Source organism: Pleurodeles waltl, chromosome 12 (genome assembly GCF_031143425.1).
Source record: "Pleurodeles waltl isolate 20211129_DDA chromosome 12, aPleWal1.hap1.20221129, whole genome shotgun sequence".
Lineage (NCBI taxonomy): Eukaryota > Metazoa > Chordata > Amphibia > Caudata > Salamandridae > Pleurodeles > Pleurodeles waltl.
This window is the reverse complement of record NC_090451.1, coordinates 237,373,888-237,393,144: the sequence shown is the minus strand read 5'-3', so window position 1 is coordinate 237,393,144 and position 19,257 is coordinate 237,373,888. Positions and strand designations below refer to the sequence as shown.

The window sequence follows — 19,257 nt, the reverse complement described above, 5'->3', positions numbered from 1 at the left end:
CTGAGTAGATTAGGTGAGTCATGCTGTGGTGAGCTCATGCAGTGGAATCCATATGTATGTACTTAATACAATTTTCCTACCCATCCTATGGGAGAAATAATCTCTGAAGGCATTTATGTTTGTCTAGCATCTGGTCTGAGACTCTTAATTCATAATACCCTTGTGTGACCGCGCCAGAGACATAAGAGACTCCATCACTTGGCAGCCAGCAGCCCTGAGTGACCAAAACCTACAGTGAGGCCTCTGCATTGCTCCAACGACTGAGGCCCACAACAAAACAGGTCCTTCTATTAAAGACGTGCTCCAGCAGAAGGTGTTATGAGAGAAAATCTGTATGTACGAGGTGTAGGGGGATTCCCCAAGAGCTGTCCAGCACTCGCCAAATGATTTGTGGTCCAAATGTTCAAGGAACTCAAGAGTAAAATTAAAGCAGTCCAGCCAGGATTTGAAGAACAGCAAGCACGGCTCTGAACTGGGGAAGGGAGGGATACTTTGTTAGAATGCATTGATGAACAAGTAGACCACTGTGAGTGGCTTCAAGCGCACATGTTAGAGTTGGGGAAAAATAGCACATCATCCTTCAAGGGAAATATGAAGACCTTAAGAACAGATCAAGGAGGAACAACCACCATCTTCAGGGTGCCTCCGGAGGTAGACCACTTCGACTGGTATGTTCTGGGACTTTCTGATGCCGTACCAAAATGGACAGATGAGTAAATGAGAGCATACAGAACGGCACCACTTTCCCCAGGCAAGTACTTCAGCTGTGGATATTTGGCTTATAGCTCTACTTTTTCAAGACCAGGTTAATCACTACCAAGGCACAGCATGGAAGAGCTACTTCATACAACAGCCTGCAACCAAAAGAAGCCTTTTCAGGATCTGTCAGCAGTCACTCTGGTGAAATGCAGCACTTTCAAACTTGTCATGCCACCTAAGAGGGAAAGACGTCCCATGTAGATGGATCACCTCTTCAGACTCCTATTCCAGTAGGAGGGGAAACATTGATAATTTCCCTCTGTGGATGACTGTAAAGAAATGGCTCCCTGTTGCAGTTACCCCCCACTTTTTGCCAGATACTGATGCTGACTTGACTGAGAAGAGTGCTGGGACCCTGCTAACCAGGCCCCAGCACCAGTGTTCCTTCACCTAAAAAGTACCATTGTATCCACAATTGGCACACCCTGGCATTCAGATAAGTCCCTTGTAACTGGTACTTCTAGTACCAAGGGCCCTGATGCCAAGGAAGGTCTCTAAGGGCTGCAGCATGTCTTATGCCACCCTAGAGACCCCTCACTCAGCACAGACACACTGCTTACAAGCCTGTGTGTGCTAGTGAGAACAAAATGAGTAAGTCAACATGGCACTCCCCTCAGGGTGCCATGCCAGCCTCTCACTGCCTATGCAGTATAGGTAAGACACCCCTCTAGCAGGCCTTACAGCCCTAAGGCAGGGTGCACTATACCATAGGTGAGGGTACCAGTGCATGAGCATGGTACCCCTACAGTGTCTAAACAAAACCTTAGACATTGTAAGTGCAGGGTAGCCATAAGAGTATATGGTCTGGGAGTCTGTCAAACACGAACTCCACAGCACCATAATGGCTACACTGAAAACTGGGAAGTTTGGTATCAAACTTCTCAGCACAATAAATGCACACTGATGCCAGTGTACATTTTATTGTCAAATACACCCCAGAGGGCACCTTAGAGGTGCCCCCTGAAACTTAACCGACTATCTGTGTAGGCTGACTAGTTTTAGCAGCCTGCCACAAACCGAGACATGTTGCTGGCCCCATGGGGAGAGTGCCTTTGTCACTCTGAGGCCAGTAACAAAGCCTGCACTGGGTGGAGATGCTAACCCCTCCCCCAGGCAGGAATTGTCACACCTGGCGGTGAGCCTCAAAGGCTCACCTCCTTTGTGCCAACCCAGCAGGACACTCCAGCTAGTGGAGTTGCCCGCCCCCTCCGGCCAGGCCCCACTTTTGGCGGCAAGGCCGGAGAAAATAATGAGAAAAACAAGGAGGAGTCACTGGCCAGTCAGGACAGCCCCTAAGGTGTCCTGAGCTGAGGTGACTCTGACTTTTAGAGATCCTCCATCTTGCAGATGGAGGATTCCCCCAATAGGGTTAGGATTGTGACCCCCTCCCCTTGGGAGGAGGCACAAAGAGGGTGTACCCACCCTCAGGGCTAGTAGCCATTGGCTACTAACCCCCCAGACCTAAACACGCCCTTAAATTTAGTATTTAAGGGCTACCCTGAACCCTAGAAAATTAGATTCCTGCAACTACAAGAAGAAGGACTGCCCAGCTGAAAACCCCTGCAGCGGAAGACCAGAAGACGACAACTGCCTTGGCTCCAGAAACTCACCGGCCTGTCTCCTGCCTTCCAAAGATCCTGCTCCAGCGACGCCGTCCAAAGGGACCAGCGACCTCGACATCCTCTGAGGACTGCCCCTGCTTCGAAAAGACAAGAACCTCCCGAGGACAGCGGACCTGCTCCAAGAAAAGCTGCAACTTTGTTTCCAGCAGCTTTAAAGAACCCTGCAAGCTCCCCGCAAGAAGCGTGAGACTTGCAACACTGCACCCGGCGACCCCGACTCGGCTGGTGGCGATCCAACACCTCAGGAGGGACCCCAGGACTACTCTGATACTGTGAGTACCAAAACCTGTCCCCCCTGAGCCCCCACAGCGCCGCCTGCAGAGGGAATCCCGAGGCTTCCCCTGACCGCGACTCTTTGAATCCTAAGTCCCGACACCTGGGAGAGACCCTGCACCCGCAGCCCCCAGGACCTGAAGGACCGGACTTTCACTGGAGGAGTGACCCCCAGGAGTCCCTCTCCCTTGACCAAGTGGAGGTTTCCCCGAGGAACCCCCCCCTTGCCTGCCTGCAGCGCTGAAGAGATCCCGAGATCTCCCATTGACTTCCATTACAAACCCGACGCTTGTTTCTACACTGCACCCGGCCGCCCCCGCGCTGCTGAGGGTGAAATTTCTGTGTGGGCTTGTGTCCCCCCCGGTGCCCTACAAAACCCCCCCTGGTCTGCCCTCCGAAGACGCGGGTACTTACCTGCAAGCAGACCGGAACCGGGGCACCCCCTTCTCTCCATTCTAGCCTATGTGTTTTGGGCACCACTTGGAACTCTGCACCTGACCGGCCCTGAGCTGCTGGTGTGGTGACTTTGGGGTTGCTCTGAACCCCCAACGGTGGGCTACCTTGGACCAAGAACTAAGCCCTGTAAGTGTCTTACTTACCTGGTTAACCTAACAAATACTTACCTCCCCCAGGAACTGTGAAAATTGCACTAAGTGTCCACTTTTAAAACAGCTATTTGTCAATAACTTGAAAAGTATACAGGCAATTTTGATGATTTAAAGTTCCTAAAGTACTTACCTGCAATACCTTTCGAATGAGATATTACATGTAGAATTTGAACCTGTGGTTCTTAAAATAAACTAAGAAAAGATATTTTTCTATATAAAAACCTATTGGCTGGATTTGTCTCTGAGTGTGTGTACCTCATTTATTGTCTTGTGTATGTACAACAAATGCTTAACACTACTCCTTGGATAAGCCTACTGCTCGACCACACTACCACAAAATAGAGCATTAGTATTATCTATTTTTTACCACTATTTTACCTCTAAGGGGAACCCTTGGACTCTGTGCATGCTATTCCTTACTTTGAAATAGCACATACAGAGCCAACTTCCTACAATGACCTTGAGGCGAAACTCTGACTATAATGCAAACATGACCACTCTCAGCTGGAAAGTTGGGGGAGAGGGCAACATGTTATCTGTTGCTGAAACCGAAGGTGCACAAAACACTGTATAAATAATAGCAAGCAAAACAAAAAGAGCAAATGAATTTCTATATAAAATAAGCATGAACCCTGACAATGACCAGGACTCTTATCTGATATACGGGGGTTCAGTACTTCTGAGGCAAAAGGTAAGAGAGCACTCCTGGTACCAGTTAGAACTAAGCTGTCCTGTAAGTGGAACAGTAGACGGGTTGGAAGCCTAAATGATGTAACAGCTCGGCAGGGAACTAGATCCCATCATGCAGATGACCCCAGTTTTCTTACCTGCCTTTCACATCACTAAAGTGACCCCCTTAGCAGGGCTATCATTATTTGTAGATGTGCGTTTTTTTCTGCCGCAAAGTTTCATAGAGTGGGAAATAAGACGAGTAAGATGTTGGCAACAAACCTGCGAGCATGGCTAGCTGTAGACTTATGCTTGAGGTGAAGAACAAAAGAGTGGTCTGCCGTTTTGTAGAAATGAAAAAAATGAAATGCTTTCAAGATTTCTGGCAGTCACTGTACACTACGGAGAGCTTTAATAGCTGTGTTAGACAGCACTAATTAGACTGTTGATGTGTAAGGCTAACGCAGACTTCCTAAACATTTGGATATCTAAACAGAAGATGCTCTTAGCCTGAAACCAGCTAAATCCTGGGGCCAGGCTTATTCACTACTGCTGTCTATACAGCCTTCACCCCTCAGTTGACTCAACTCCTGATATAGTTAGCTAACAGGTTTAATAAGACTCTAACTGACCTCTTCTTTGAAGGAAATAACAGTCCTCCTGTTCATACGCCTAGAAAAAACCCTATGCAATGCTCCTTTTACCACTCCATCACAGTCCTGAATCTTGATGTTTTTACAAAGGTCCTGACTAGTGGACTGTACCATGCACTACCCTCATTGATTCTTGCAGACCTGGCGGGCCTTATACAAAGTCTTAATTCAGGGAATAAAATGAAAGAACACATATGTTACTTGCATTGTGAGGTGGAGGAGTACCAGAGCAATTCTGCTGTCTTTAGACAAGGCTTCTTCCTCTGTACTCTGATTTTTCTCCAGTAGTACAAAAGATTAGGGCCAATCCCACCACCATGATTATCAAGGTATCTTCAATTCCACTGTCTTCATCAACTAAATCCTTGTGGTGTTGACATCTCTCATTCAGTCCCCAGGGATATGTTTTTGGAACTAAATATTCATCCTTCAAAACAATGTCAATAAATCAGGACTGTTGCTGACTGATGGGACCCATCTGCAGGAGGAGTTGAAGGTGCATAATCCCTTTCAGTTTACTACTGAGTGAATCCATTATTTTGGAATGTAATTTACCCAATTTTGTGTATGTGTGCAACTGAGGGTCTTTCAGGTGTGCAGTGAGTGGTTAAAATGGGACTATCATCCTGGCACACTTGCATGCTCTTTGTGTGAGCCATATAGCGGCCCTGAAGTTAACATTGCTGCTGAAAATCCTTTACATGTTCGAGGCCGTGCTACTCACATTAGAGCCCAAAGATATTGAGTGCTTTCAAGACCTACGAAAAACATTGATCTGGGAGATGAAGCGGAAGTGCTAGCTGGAAACAGTGCACCAAACATCCAAGAAAGGAAGAGTTGGGGATAACCTTCCTCCTTGCGTTATCAAGTGTCCGAGTTTCAATTTATGATAGAATGGCAATGCGGAGAAAAAAACAACCCTGGCACTTTTTAGACCAGAATGTAGCAAAACAGCCTTAGGGGCAAGTTACTTTGAGTGCCCAAAGCACAGGTGGTATACAGGCTGTATGCTTCCCCGGTACAGGAGTAACCCTGAAGGTCTTGGATCAATGTTTCCTTAAAAACAGATTGACAGGTGTAAAACTGGCTTCTGTCCAGAGCTTCGAAGAAGGACATTCAAAGCTTAGCAGTAGGTTGAGTGATTTCGGCTACAGGATGTTGTATGTAATAAGTCCATTAAAATATTCACCAACGTGAAACACTACTTTACACTCCTTAAAACAGAATGCTTCCAATACCAACATCTAAGACACTGGATGCTGCTACCGACGGTCAAATCTGGGGCTCCCAGTGAGCTTACACTATTCAAGAAGGTTCTTAAATCCACATCACATCTGGTCTTCATTATTTGTGAGACCCAAACAAACAGATTATCAAAGACAAATACCTATCCCAGCACCAGAGGGAGAAGGAGTTGGTGGTATCTTTGGATATGGAATCGTAGAAGGAGATCTTTCAAGGGAAAATCATTTTTTCCAGGCATGCCCATGGGTTGCAGGTGTTAAATAAAGTTATTTCCAAGTGGGATTACGCAGCCACCAGATTATATAAAATGGACCATAGGAAACCCATCTGATGTTGGAGGCGGTGTGGTAAGGCAGCACTTATGAAACTGGCAGGGTTTTAGTGACAGTTGCTAGAAGATATAGCTCCGCTCACAGGGAGAGACGTTGACCAGTGCCCAGAGGTGGTTCTACTGAGATGTGCCTCAGAAAGCATAGGTGCTGTATAAAGGGCTAGACCATCTCCAACTGTCTCCTTCCAGCGAAACATGAGATATTATCATAACAGGAAAGACTGGGCTTTGGCAATGGGTCTCAGGTTGCAGGAAGTATGGCATGTGCCAGCCCATGGGAAGTATGGCATGTGCCAGCCCATGGGAAGCTGGCACACAAAACCCAAGACCAACAATTGGTGTTTCTCAAACTCTGGCCCTGGTTTGCAGTTGATCAAACAGGATTTTGGATAGATGCCCTTCCCAAAGCTTTGGTTCAACGGATGTTTGCTGTGAGAATCAAATTGATTAGACTACAGCATCAGAATAGGAACTGCTGAAATATAACAATGTGTCTGGAAAGGATGTGAAGAAGGGTAGACACTCTAGTTAGGGTTTCCCTTTTTGTGGAGGGGTGGGCGGGAACTGGCTCTTAGGAAGTTGAATGATTGGTTTGTAGTTGTGCCTTAATTATGTTATTTCATTTAGTACTTAACATCTTTAAATAAAAAAGTATTGAAACTTTAACATATATTGATCATATGCCCATTGTAGATCTGCATAAACTGACTTGTAAAGTTTGTATAACTTATCTGAAGCTTGAGTGGGCTCCAGCTAAACACAACCAACAACCTTATACAGTGGTTCACTGTAAGAATGTTTATCTGAAACCCATCTTTTAATCTTTCTGAAGTTATCTACGTAATGTACATCAATTAAACTATTTTTTGTGGGCTTCTTTCTATATACCACCATTCTGAGACAAAGATCCTTGCTCACACTGAATGTGAAGAAAGTTCCAAGCAGCTCGTTTTAAATCGTGGTGCTGTTCACAAGGATTGACCTATTCAAAAATATCCTAATTTAGATATAGAATCTCTTACTTCATACCCTGCTAAAAGACTGGAAGTGCCACGGACCACTCCACAAGGCCCAAGTCCCTATTACAGGTATTTGCCGGGCCACCATCTGGAGATCTGTCCCTACCTTCGCTGAGCAGTACACATAGACTCAAAAGAACCTTATGTTAGGGTTGAAGTTCCCTGATAATCAGGTGCAACAGGAGCGATGCTAGTATCCAGACCGGAGTCCACTGATGACCCAGTAAAAGATATTTATACTGTTCAGCAGTAGATCAAGGAAAGACGAGAGAAAGAGATCCAATGTATCTTTGCTTCTCCTGTCTTTTTTGCTGGGACAACTTGCACTGCAAAAGAAGTGATATTGATGTCACTATTTCTGTGTGACACATGATATACCTTGTAACTACCTCTCTTCAGCCGAGGAAAGCTCTTACTTCCTAGAGCTGAAAGACAAACAACACATTTCTAGTAGATTAACTAAACAATCTGAATGATAATACAAATTCCTATTTAGATAACTATATTCAGTGAATCTTAAATGAAGTCTGTGGGCTGAATGATTCCCAATGTACATAGTTATTCAACTGTAACATAATGAATACATGTTACAATTGTGCTTTCACTATAAATATAAATTCACTTCTGTGCTACTGGCAATACCTCAATACATTTATGTGATTTAAAGTCCTAAACAAACTCTGTACAAGATGCGGATTGCTACAGCTCCTTTTGTGAAATAATCGCAATGTGTTTGAAGTCCTTTAAAGGGTGTCTCCAGTACTAATGTACAAATCAAATTCTACATTCTTAAATCCTTAAACTCAAGTGTTATCCAGAATATTTCTCTGGAAGGGGGGTGTGTGTGGAATTTGAATGAGCTAACCAGTTCCAAAAGTTATCCTTCTTTCTTACCTTGGTAACTAGGGCATTAAAACAGCCCTCAGGTCTAAACTCTAGGTGTTGTAACAGCTTTACCATGGAGGTATTTTACTACTAGGTAAATCTGATCACCTTTAAAGGAGGGTCCATGAGAGTTGGTGTCCTCTGAATAATGTGTTGGGTTAATGTTCCCCTCATTGCCTCTGCTTCTACGCTACTGATGTTTGGTTAAACTTGTTATTCTGTTTTGCCTTTTTTAAATAGAAAAGCATCCAGTGATGCAGAAAGAAAAGGTGACCAGTTACATAAGTTTGGCTTTCCATGTTGGCAGTTTATACTCTTGCCACCCACTTCCCCTTGGATCAGTAACAACGTTTTGAAGCATGTCTTAAATGCTTTATCAATCTGAGCTTCAAAAATATGCTGCATTCCTGCTATGGATGATGGGATCTTGGGAGGAGGGGCTGACACAGTTGTTGAAAGTGCAGTCATTATTTTCTCTTGTAGTGTCTGCCCGTAGGAGAACCATTTGCTGGTTTCATTGTCTGATAAGCGCTTTTCTGGGGTCTTTTTTATTTTTTTATTTTTACTTTATTATGACCAATGGGTTAATTGTATTCTATTTTGAAAATACAAACACAGAAAAATTATGCTTTAATTTGAAAACATGTTTTTTTTTTTTAAACTGTATTCCTGGATCTGAGATGTTCTAATTTAATGAAAATAGACCGAATAAGATTACAAGTTGGAAGATACCATTCGGCTATTTACATGATAGTTTTGTTGCCAGATGTATCTTCCCCCTGTTTCAGTTTTTCTGGTTTATCCGCTGTACAGTGATAGATGCATTTAACACTGAGCAGTTGATGGACAGGAAAGCACAAGAAAACAAGTAGTGGAATTTACATCTATTGTGTGCCCCATTTCCTGGTCCTCCTGTCGTACAGTTTTAATGTGCGTTTTTTTCTCCTAAGTTACTGTCTCTGATCCCATGTATCAAAGATGTAATATTTACCTGCTATCTGCCTATCTGTCAGCTTTAAGGTCTACATTTTGCCCCTACTTAGATGTCCATTTTTTGAATGACTGTGTAGATGAAACAACTGCCACCTACTCACGGTCCTTTCTCTTTTACTACCTTGTTGCACTGTGTATTCTGACTATGTTCACACATCAAATATTACAAATGTATTCCCTCTTTAGGCTGAAGCTCCCAAGGGAGAGGAGTCTGATCTTATTGATGTTGGACTTGATATTGGATTTACTGACGATGTCAAGAAAGGCGGTCCGGGAGGAGGAGGAGGCGGTGGCGGCGGCTTCACAGTGCCCTTTGGAGGCCCACCAGGAGCAGTGCCAATGCCAACAAGCCCCCCATTTTCGTACCCTGCACCTCAGGGCCCAGTAAGTGATTGTTTTTCTTGTTAGCTACTGGAAGACTGAGGATGCTCTATCTTCGTTCTGGTGCATGTACATATGTTGTCCATGATTTTTCTGTCCTCCATAGTTTACAGTAATCTTGCAAATGTGTCAGCAGTGTTTGTCTGATTACTTGGCAGTAGCCTTCATTATTGTGGATCTACGATGGCCTCATCCCTATTCTTACATACACGCAGAGTAATGCCCTGTATAAATACAAATAATTCCTCTATGATGGGATCCTCTCTGATGCACATCAATAGTAGAATATCTCTGCAAAAAATAAGCTCAGACAATTTTTTCATTAAGTGAGTGAAATATCCATATTTTGCTCTAGGCAGATTTAGCAGAATGTATTGGCATTTCAGTGGCACAAGACCTTGCCTTTCGCCTGTGGGACAATGATTTGAGAAGAGCAGCAAACCTCAGCTGAGAGACATTTCCTCCTCAAACCATTGTCTTGTTGGCACCTTCCTTGACTTTTGTCACTTTCTATTCAAATGTTATGCTTGATATTGCTCATGTACATATTGCAAAAAATACTTAGTGTTATTTAATTTTCACTTTGAAAAGGTCACGTTGTTGCAGCCAATCCCAGCAGGAACTCAAGTATATATTTTCAAATTTAAAATACTTTAAACTATACCTATTAACAGCATAATTATTAATGTAGCCAGTTCACATCTAATCACTAATGACAGAGTACATTTCCCAGAAAACACTTTCCTAGACAGCATTTTAAAATTAGGATCTTACTGATTGACCTGTCCTGCTCCACTATGCCCTGGACAGTCAGTAAGGTAGTTTTTGAATGACATATTGAAGAAATAAAGAATCTGTGTTGACTACCATTTGGGTTAGGTTTGTGAATTGGGAGGAGGGGGTGGGGCAGGGGGATTAGGGGTTGTTTTTTTTAATTCAGAGAGAATACATGTGAGAAAACTGGCTTTTATCATAGGTTTTCCTTCTCCATCATGTTAATTATGACCAGTGCATTAAAGTAGTAAGCTCTGGGGCATGGAACCAAAAATTTAGTAAATTCTATTGTTAATACAAATAGATTATGCAGAGAGACCTAACCCACAAGTGTATCTGTTCTAGAATTTGCAATCCAAACAATAATTTCTTGCAATATGTCTACTGATTTCAAGGTCCGAACCTTTCTGGGATTTGAACATTTTCTAAGAGCAGCAGTAGCTTCCTTACCCTGGGTGGAACGTGCTGTTGGTTTACCTGACAGACATTTCTCTTTTTAAGAGCAAGTTATATTGCAAATGACTACCCGTGAAGCTGAGGCCTGCTTAGTTGAAGTTATCTAGTGTGAACAACTCTGTATGTTTTTTTGACTTTCAAATTTCCCAAGTCTTATCTATGTATTATTTTGGAGGACTCTAAACATCTAGTACGCTAAGAGATCTTTTTGATGGATATGTTGGATTGGAAGACCAAAACCGGGGAGTGAAATTGTATGAAAAATATGGTAGTGTGAAAAAATATTTTGTGGAAAAGGCAGGCAGTGTTCTTAGTTCTTTCACCAGGTGGCAGACTATATATAGCTCATCCATAAAAGAACTAGTAGCACATTCACTCTTATTGCTGGAGTTACAGTTACCAATGAAGCCATTGTCCACTATAAATGCTTGAGGTCGGACTTGTATGTGGGTTCAAACGAGGGTACTAACTTCCACAAAACACAATTCACTTTCCTGAAAAAAGAACCATCTCTAAATTCCTGTTAATTTCTTTGCAAACCCTGCTTTTATATTTACTATTATTCTCTTGGAGGCGTTTTCCAAATTGTATTTTTCTATGGAGGTTTTTCATTCTAGTCCATTTATTTTACTGCAAACCTGTAAAAGGGTGTCTATGAAGGGTGCATTCAATAGGCTCTGATAGCAGTCAAATGTACTTTTTATACTACTAAAACTGGAGGCCTGAGTGTAACAAATGAAGTAGATAAGGTAGTTTTAGCTTGGCACATCATTGGGTCATGTGCATCCTCAGACACCAGAAGAGGAATGTTTTCCACCTGAAAGATAGGAACTTGTATTGGAAGCGTGAATCACCTCCTACATGATATTACTTTAATTGAGTCATCTGTCTATCATATAAGTACCCAGGAGACAGGCTCGTAACCTCCATGTGAAAGGCTCGGTAGGAGATACTTGCCTGAATTCCTGGATATAGGATCCTGCCTGTAAGGAAGCTTCATCTATGCTTGTGTGAAGAGGTCTGATTAACACCAATAACTGTGCCAGTCTAGAGCAATGAAGATATAATTTTTGTTTTGCATGGACTTTATTTTGGAGTCCTTTTCGATCTTGGAGTCATTGAAGGAAAACAGTAGAGAAGAAAATTTCCAATTGAATATTCATTGCATGATAACCACTCAGATAATTAGCAGACTTCTAGTTGGTCTGCGGTACACTATTGAAAAGCAGTATTTAGTAATCCATTTTCTCTTTATTGGATTTTTTATCTCGCACTCCAGTGTTGAGACCATCCTCACTGATGGCCTCAGTTTTGTGTTACTTTTCAATGCTGAAAGAATAGTCCTCACCTTTTGAAGTATTGCATTAATTTTTCTCCATCAAAGCATTCCTCAAGTCGAAGAATCACATGAAGTGCACGTTGTCTTCAGCACAGGGTGTCAAAGCCTGCCATCTACACACATTTTGAACCAGCTACAGCATCATCAAGAATATCCTTGAAACAGCTGGCTAAATCCAAGCATTGTCAAATTAGCACTAAAACTGCTAGGAGACAGGGTATTTTTTTGTCCACCAAAGTGTAGAGGATTTCATATGTTAATTTGTCCTGCAATTATATTGCTGTAAAGTTCAACCTTGCAGCAATATCAAAAAAGATCTTTAAAAGAAACTTCCATTTGATGTGATTTGTAAAATATTTTTTCATAACATTCTTTATTGCATCTTGTGCAGTAAAGTTGTTGTACATAACATTGCAATGCAATAATCGGACCGAAACCCCACAACAGTGATTTTCAATACTAAAATGAAATAAATTAAGTGCCAAACTTGACGCCAGGAAATAACCAGTGTGAAGGTGACATGCAGAATAGGAAAGATCGGAATGCAGGCCTTCTACATTTATAGTCCCAAGATCTGGAGCATCATCCCCTTCATCCTCACAATGGCTTCTAGATTCCTTGAATTCTGAAAGTAACTGAAAACTCGTCTTTCAAAAATGCAGTACTCACTCACAGTCTAGATCAACCTATCTTATTATAAATGACCATGCATCATGTTCACTGTTCTGTTGCTTTGCTGTTTGATTTTTGTAATACAAATACCACCACATACATATGCAGTAATTTGTATGAAAATTGTCTCCATTCTGAAAGCTGATTTCTTCTAGCTTTCCTAATATCCTGCATTCTATAAAGAAAATTATTTATGTATTTCCATCTGTCTTGAAAAACGGTGCCTTCACTTTTCCATCATATCAAAGTTTGTGGAAGGCTATGTCCTTAGCAGTAGCATCGGAGTAACCCTTTCAGAACATAAAGAATTTCATAATTTCAGTATGTATTTGTGTAATGCATGATATTTCAGCTTTTTCTTTCCAAGTTTATTTTCAATCGCCCTGTTCTTGTGCGAGTGGATTTATTGGAGATACCTGCCCAGTTATCACTGAATGCTACTGTATGATTTGACTGTTACAGAGGCAAGACTAAGGTATTTAAAAGAACTTTGTCTCATGCGCTACTGAAGGTGCTTATCTAAGCCTCACAAGATGAATATTTACTTTTATTTGTTGTTTATTTAAATGCTATCTTTCAAGCAGGCCTGGAGATGCTTTCTGATGGGGAACAACTCTGTTTAGTACTAAACCATTTCTGATGTCTGTCCTGGTGAACATAAAGATTAGTCCACTTTTTTTAAGCAGAATTGCATAGGTTATAGAAGAGTATGGTCGATGTCTCAGGTGGTGTAGGCCAATCTAGATCCCGCAAGCCTGGCATCTTAAAGTGGCAGTATCTAATTTTCTGTGTAGCCCGTGCTGGAAGATGGCTTGAAATGATAATTTATTTCTAAAAAAGTTTGTGTTAAAAAACATTTGTGACCCACATAGCAACTTGGTGCCTTCTGCTCTTCCAGGGGGCACATAAAAGGGTACACCTTTGCAATATACCTAATGTGCTTCCCGTTTGCCCCATAACAGGTGCCTTACAGGGGAGGCTATAGTCAGGTCTGCAGAGCCTTGGCAGCGTAGGCCAGACTGTCCTGGAATCAGAATATCAGGGTGTGTACCGTCTTTTGGGACTACCCACATAATGATAAAACATAGCCCAGAGGAAACTTTGAAGGCTGATAGAACCGAGCCCCCAAGTAGCCCAGAAAGCCAGGTAATTGTCCTAAAGCGAAATAAAATAACATACACAAAATAATTGAACATGTGTAAAGCAATGACAAATCATTGCCAATAAATGAGATTGCAGGAATAGCTGTGCAAAAACTTTGTGATAATAGAATTGAAAATATCTAAAGCTGAAATTCAGTTGAAGACTCAAGTCCCTCACCAACCAACCTGTGAGTCCCCAATAATGTTAAGAAATTGAACAGTAACATTTGTGACTTGGGCCGCTACTAGTAATTCAACCCAATTGTGGCCACAGCATGAGTTGTTCTCTTTGACAGATGCTGAATGATCTTTCTTCTCTTGTTTCATATACTTTGGCAAAATGTTATGTTGAGATAGGTCACCTCACGCTCTTAACCTTAACAAGAAGTCCTGTATGTAACAAACTGGTTTTAAGACGCTGAAAAGATGATGTGTATGTCAAGTAGATGGTCTCCCCTGATGTCCAGGGAACGCAGGGTTCTACAGCAAGGAATGGGATTCTCCCTGGATTATGTAGAATAATCCATAGTTGCCAGTGTGGACTTTGGTAACCCACAAAATATTTTTAAGCATTTTTCCAATAAATGAACACTCGCTTCCTCCTTTCATTTTAAAAGTATGAATTACTAATCGGAAAGTAAAGAAAACAATATTCTGAACTAAAGCTGCTGTAGAACAAAATGGTGAATCCTGGTAGGTTTTCTGTACTTTAATGAGTAGTGCTTACATTGGCTCAGAGCTCTCAGCACGAGGAGACATTTATCTTCTGTGTTTTTCTTCTCTCTGTCAGAAAAGGACCAAGGAACACAATTTTGTTGTTTTACACCACGTTTCTCATTTCTGCAGTGTTTTATTTTCCAACCACTTTTGATTTTTAGATACCTCATTGACTGTTTTGCTAAGGAAAAGCTGTGTGGCAGTGCTTTTTGAAGATGAGATTGTGGTCAGACTTTTTCTGCCAAGAGGCTTGGAATTCTTTAAATACTGTTCATTGTGTGGTGGAAAGTTGTCAGATTAAGATGGTGACTACAGGTGTCTATACCCCTTACCAATGGTCCATAATGGGAGGAGATATGGCTTTGTGGATGGAACTGGTGCCTTTGGAACTTAAGGGCCCCGCTAGGACTGTGTGCTTGGCTCAAAACCGTGCGATTCTGGGCAGATCACTTAATCTCCCTTTGCCTAAAAATATAACTTGTTTAAAATGTATTTGTAAAAACCCATTTGATGTACACACTCTTGTAGGTAGTCTCCTAACCCCTCGCATCATGTACAGCACACTTTTGCGTCGTAGGTGGGGTTTTCCCGTATAAGTACCAGTACATAAATATATGGATGATGTATCTGTTTGCCTGCATTGTTTTAAAATGAGCTCGATTGTTATCTCAGAAAGACAGATGGCACTTTGTGCTGCTGTGTACTCTGCTTTTCTCAAAACAAGCCTTACAGAGTATGTACTAATCACCTGTGATAATGGTTAGATCCAGTCTTGACATCGTCTGCTATGGTCCCTTGAATGCTTGTCCTCCTTGCATTGTGGGAACTATTGGACCTGAGTGGTCTTCACTGGCCAGGTTTGGCGATGAGAGGTTCGAGGTTCAGAAGCTAATGAGCTATTTTAAAAGAAGAAAAGTGCAGCAACTTAATTGACGGTATGAGAATATCTTTACCGAATCATCAGTAGACTGATGCAAACTTCTTTCTTGTAGGCAATGTTCTTGGCAATTTGATGTTATTATGTGATATACATTGGGGTGGGGGCACTAGAAGAATAGGAATGAGTTCCACAGGACATTCCTTATTAGGAATTGCATCTTAATGGTCTCTTGTCTTCCCCAGATTTACTAAACATGGATAAGTATTTGGCAAGGGAATGTTAAATCCATGGTGATTTGCAATTGCAGCTCAGGACCTTCTGGAACAGGATAATCCCTTATTTTGGCAACTGTGTCCACTAAAGCAGTTTCCATTGGTTCGTGGGTAAAAAGCATGGCCCCTGAAACAGGTCCTCTATGCCTTAGTGGTTGGCTCCAACTTACTTCGTATAGCTGCTATGGTTGCATAAAGTACCTTGATAATGCAGATGCCCAAATCATTCTGGGAATACCCTGATGGCACTTTGGTACACTTGAAGTATCCTCATTACGTCTGTTTCCTATTTAACAGCACCTGGTATTCAAATCCAATCCATATGGCTGGTGCATAAGGCCATTAGTGACATGAGAGAGTTCCCCACGTTTTCATCTGTTTAACCAGTTAATCAGCAGGTCATTTTCTTTTACGGGTTCCTAAAATCAAATGAGCCATTGCAGTTGTCTATCTGTGATTATTTCTATAGTGTTAAGTCGCCTCAGGTTTCTGATTAAAACCGAAGTTGGGATTGATTCTATGGAGGGTAAGGTGTATTTCTGGTGCAGTCTCAATTAGAACACCTAGTGTAACTTGCATTTTGAGCTATGCTGATCTTGTCTAGTGACTCAATAGAAGTGTTCCTTGAATATTTACAAGAGGACAAACAAATCCAGGCACTGTCCCTACTGACTAAAGGTTCAAGAATTTCCTTATTCAAGATTCAGATGGTGTGACTGGTGTTGCAGCAAAGCAGTTGTTGCATGGTGTGGCTTTTCAGAGACATTATTGGACATCTTAAGCTGATGCTCAAATTAGAATCTTCAATTTACCCTTCAGTGCATCATCCTTGTTCAGATGTCACATGGATGAGATCACCTAAAGTACGATAAAGGAAACTGAAGCAATTCAGGATCTATGAAGACCTCTAGCTTTACTACCAGTTCAAGTCACTGGAACAAAGAGACATTTCAGCACAGCCAGCAGCACCAGTTTTGGCCTGAGTCAGTTTAGTGCTTCATCTCCCCACATACGGGAAGGAGCCAAGGTACATTTATTGCTTCTCTAACGAGAGACTATCAAATACACATAGGTGTTATGGAAACTTTGTTGTTCTACTAGTTTAGCTTTGGTTCTTTCAAATTTCATTGACTGTCATACCACCATCTTGAAATCTTGCCCTGCTACTGTGGGAACCTTTTTGTGAAAGGAGTAATAAAAGAGGTTCCTTTGTAACATCAAATTTGGAAAAGTGTATTCAAGATCTTTCCTTGTGAAAGAGCAAGACAAGAAAAGGCCCCAATTACATCTCTTGAACCTTAACAAATACATTGGTGAAGAAAAAATAAATATTTTTTCCTTTGTTCATCCCTCCCTTCCTCTCCCAAAGCGATGTTATGGTTCTGATATACTTTCAGGATGCAGGATTTGCATAAACCTGTGCATAACCAGTGTTTTAGTCAGTCTCTGAGGTGTACACCCAGTATCCTGCCTTTCTGTATGAAGTCTGCACAGACAGCTTACTGAATGCCTGGTAGTTGTGGCAACCCATCTCTGTTGTCAAGACTAGCAGGCTTCCACATCTATCTCTGTTTAGTTAAGTGGGTTGTAAAAGCTCTGTCAGAGACCAGCATGCACATGACCTGCTCCTCTATCTTGGTTTCTCAATCAATTACTGAAAATCGTTGTTGGTCCTGCAGATGTGAGGTCCGTTTTTTAAAGCTATCAGCTTATTAAGTTTTACCCCTTGCCAAAGAGATGATTTGAGTTACAGAAGATGATTCTGGAACTGCTGCAGGTCATGAAATCAATGAGGCAAGTGGCCTCCCATCTGTGCCTCATACCTTCTTTTATCTTCCCAATCCCTCATTAGTGTGCCTTCCAATAAAATCACTGCTGCAGTAGCTTAATGCTCAGCAGGCCTTCATTTCAGGCATTCAGAGGCAACAAGATCAGTTTCCACCCACGCGTCTCATTCTCTGACTTGGATGAAGAGGGCAGTTCTAATTTGGTGTTCCTTCCTGTGCCTTACAGTTCACCAAAACGTACTCCTGAGAGATGCTTCTCTCAAAGGGTGGGAGCACATTTGAACCATCTCTCAACACAAGGTTGATGGACTCCTCAAGATTCTCTTTACCACATACATGTGTTACAATAGAGATCAGTAGTTAGCTCGCCATAAGTTTCTTCAAGTTCTTCAGTAGAAGTCCATTCTAATACAGACTTACAATATGACTTGCATGTTTTATGTCAGGAAGCAGAAGTGACCTAGAATAAGGGAAATGTCCAGAATTGGTCCACCTTTATTCTAGGGCATTTTGTCATATGCTAAAATAGATGGTTTAAAATATACCACGAGTCCAAGCAACCTGTGCTCTGGAGAACAAGAATAAATGCTGCATTATTGCATACTACCACGTTTGTTTGGCACCAGGGAAGAACAATTAGTAAGCCTGTTTTCCACAAAGACATCAAATGCAGAATCTGCACATCCAGTAATTCACACCCTACACCCTTCAAGATTGTCCCTTCAATAAGCCTGCTACAAGACATTGATGAACTCTTGTCCGCTCATATCTTTAAATGTAAATGGTGGAAATTCAGAAACTAGTATTTGACGGTGATTCTTACAGCTTCCTAGTTGGTAAGGAAAATATAGTACTCCACTCTTTTGCATTTGTCTGTACCATTTCCTTTGACACTACCACAGAGAACTATATCTCTTATTTGGAAACAAAGAGGGGACCCATAATGGCACCCAAACTTCCTTCAATTCACAGTCAAGCTCCCATGCAAAATGGGTTTTTCAAATTCCCTGAGGCCTGTATGCGGACCCATGTAGAGGCCTAGCCTAGGATGCCAGGAAGCAGAAAGGATTCTGTATAAGATAATCCCTTGACTGGTGAAGAAATCGTCTTGCCATAGTTAATTCCTCAAACTAATCCTGGACTCCAGTCTGGCTCTGTTTGGGCCCATCTGCTAGCTATCATTGCTGACAATAAATTCCTCACTTGGGTATTTTATGTCATGACTTATGTTTCTTGCAAGGGACTGAAAAGATGTTCACCTTAAAACATGCCTCGTAGGGAGCTTAATTTAGTCCTGCCAATGGCCCTGTTTGTTCAGTTGCACGAATGCAACCTCAAATTTCTGCCTGTCAGATAAGCAAAGGGAGTTGATGCACACTATGGCCCTCATTCGGACCTTGGCGGGCGGCGGAGGCCGCCCGCCAAAGTCCTGCCGTCAGGTTACCGTTCCGCGGTCGAAAGACCGCGGCGGTAATTCTGACTTTCCCGCTGGGCTGGCGGGCGGCCGCCTTCAGGCCGCCCGCCAGCCCAGCGGGAAAGAGGCTTCCACGATGAAGCCGGCTCGGAATCGAGCCGGCGGAGTGGAAGCTGTGCGACGGGTGCAGTTGCACCCGTCGCGTATTTCACTGTCTGCGCAGCAGACATTGAAATACATTTAGGGGCCCTCTTACGGGGGCCCCTGCAGTGCCCATGCCAGTGGCATGGGCACTGCAGGGGCCCCCAGGGGCCCCGCGACCCCCCCCTACCGCCATCCGGTTCCCGGCGGGCGGACCGGCGGGAA

At 42.5% G+C, this 19,257-nt stretch overlaps 1 protein-coding gene across 1 annotated transcript in view; it reads left to right on the top strand.

Annotated features, from left to right (window-relative positions):
- The window catches only part of IST1 (IST1 factor associated with ESCRT-III), a 138,359-nt gene that overhangs the window by 88,549 nt on the left and 30,553 nt on the right, over positions 1–19,257 (top strand). Inside the window, exon 7 of the mRNA XM_069216798.1 lies at positions 9,244–9,441. Coding sequence (XP_069072899.1) covers positions 9,244–9,441 — 198 coding nt within the window. The remainder of the gene's footprint in view (positions 1–9,243; positions 9,442–19,257) is intronic.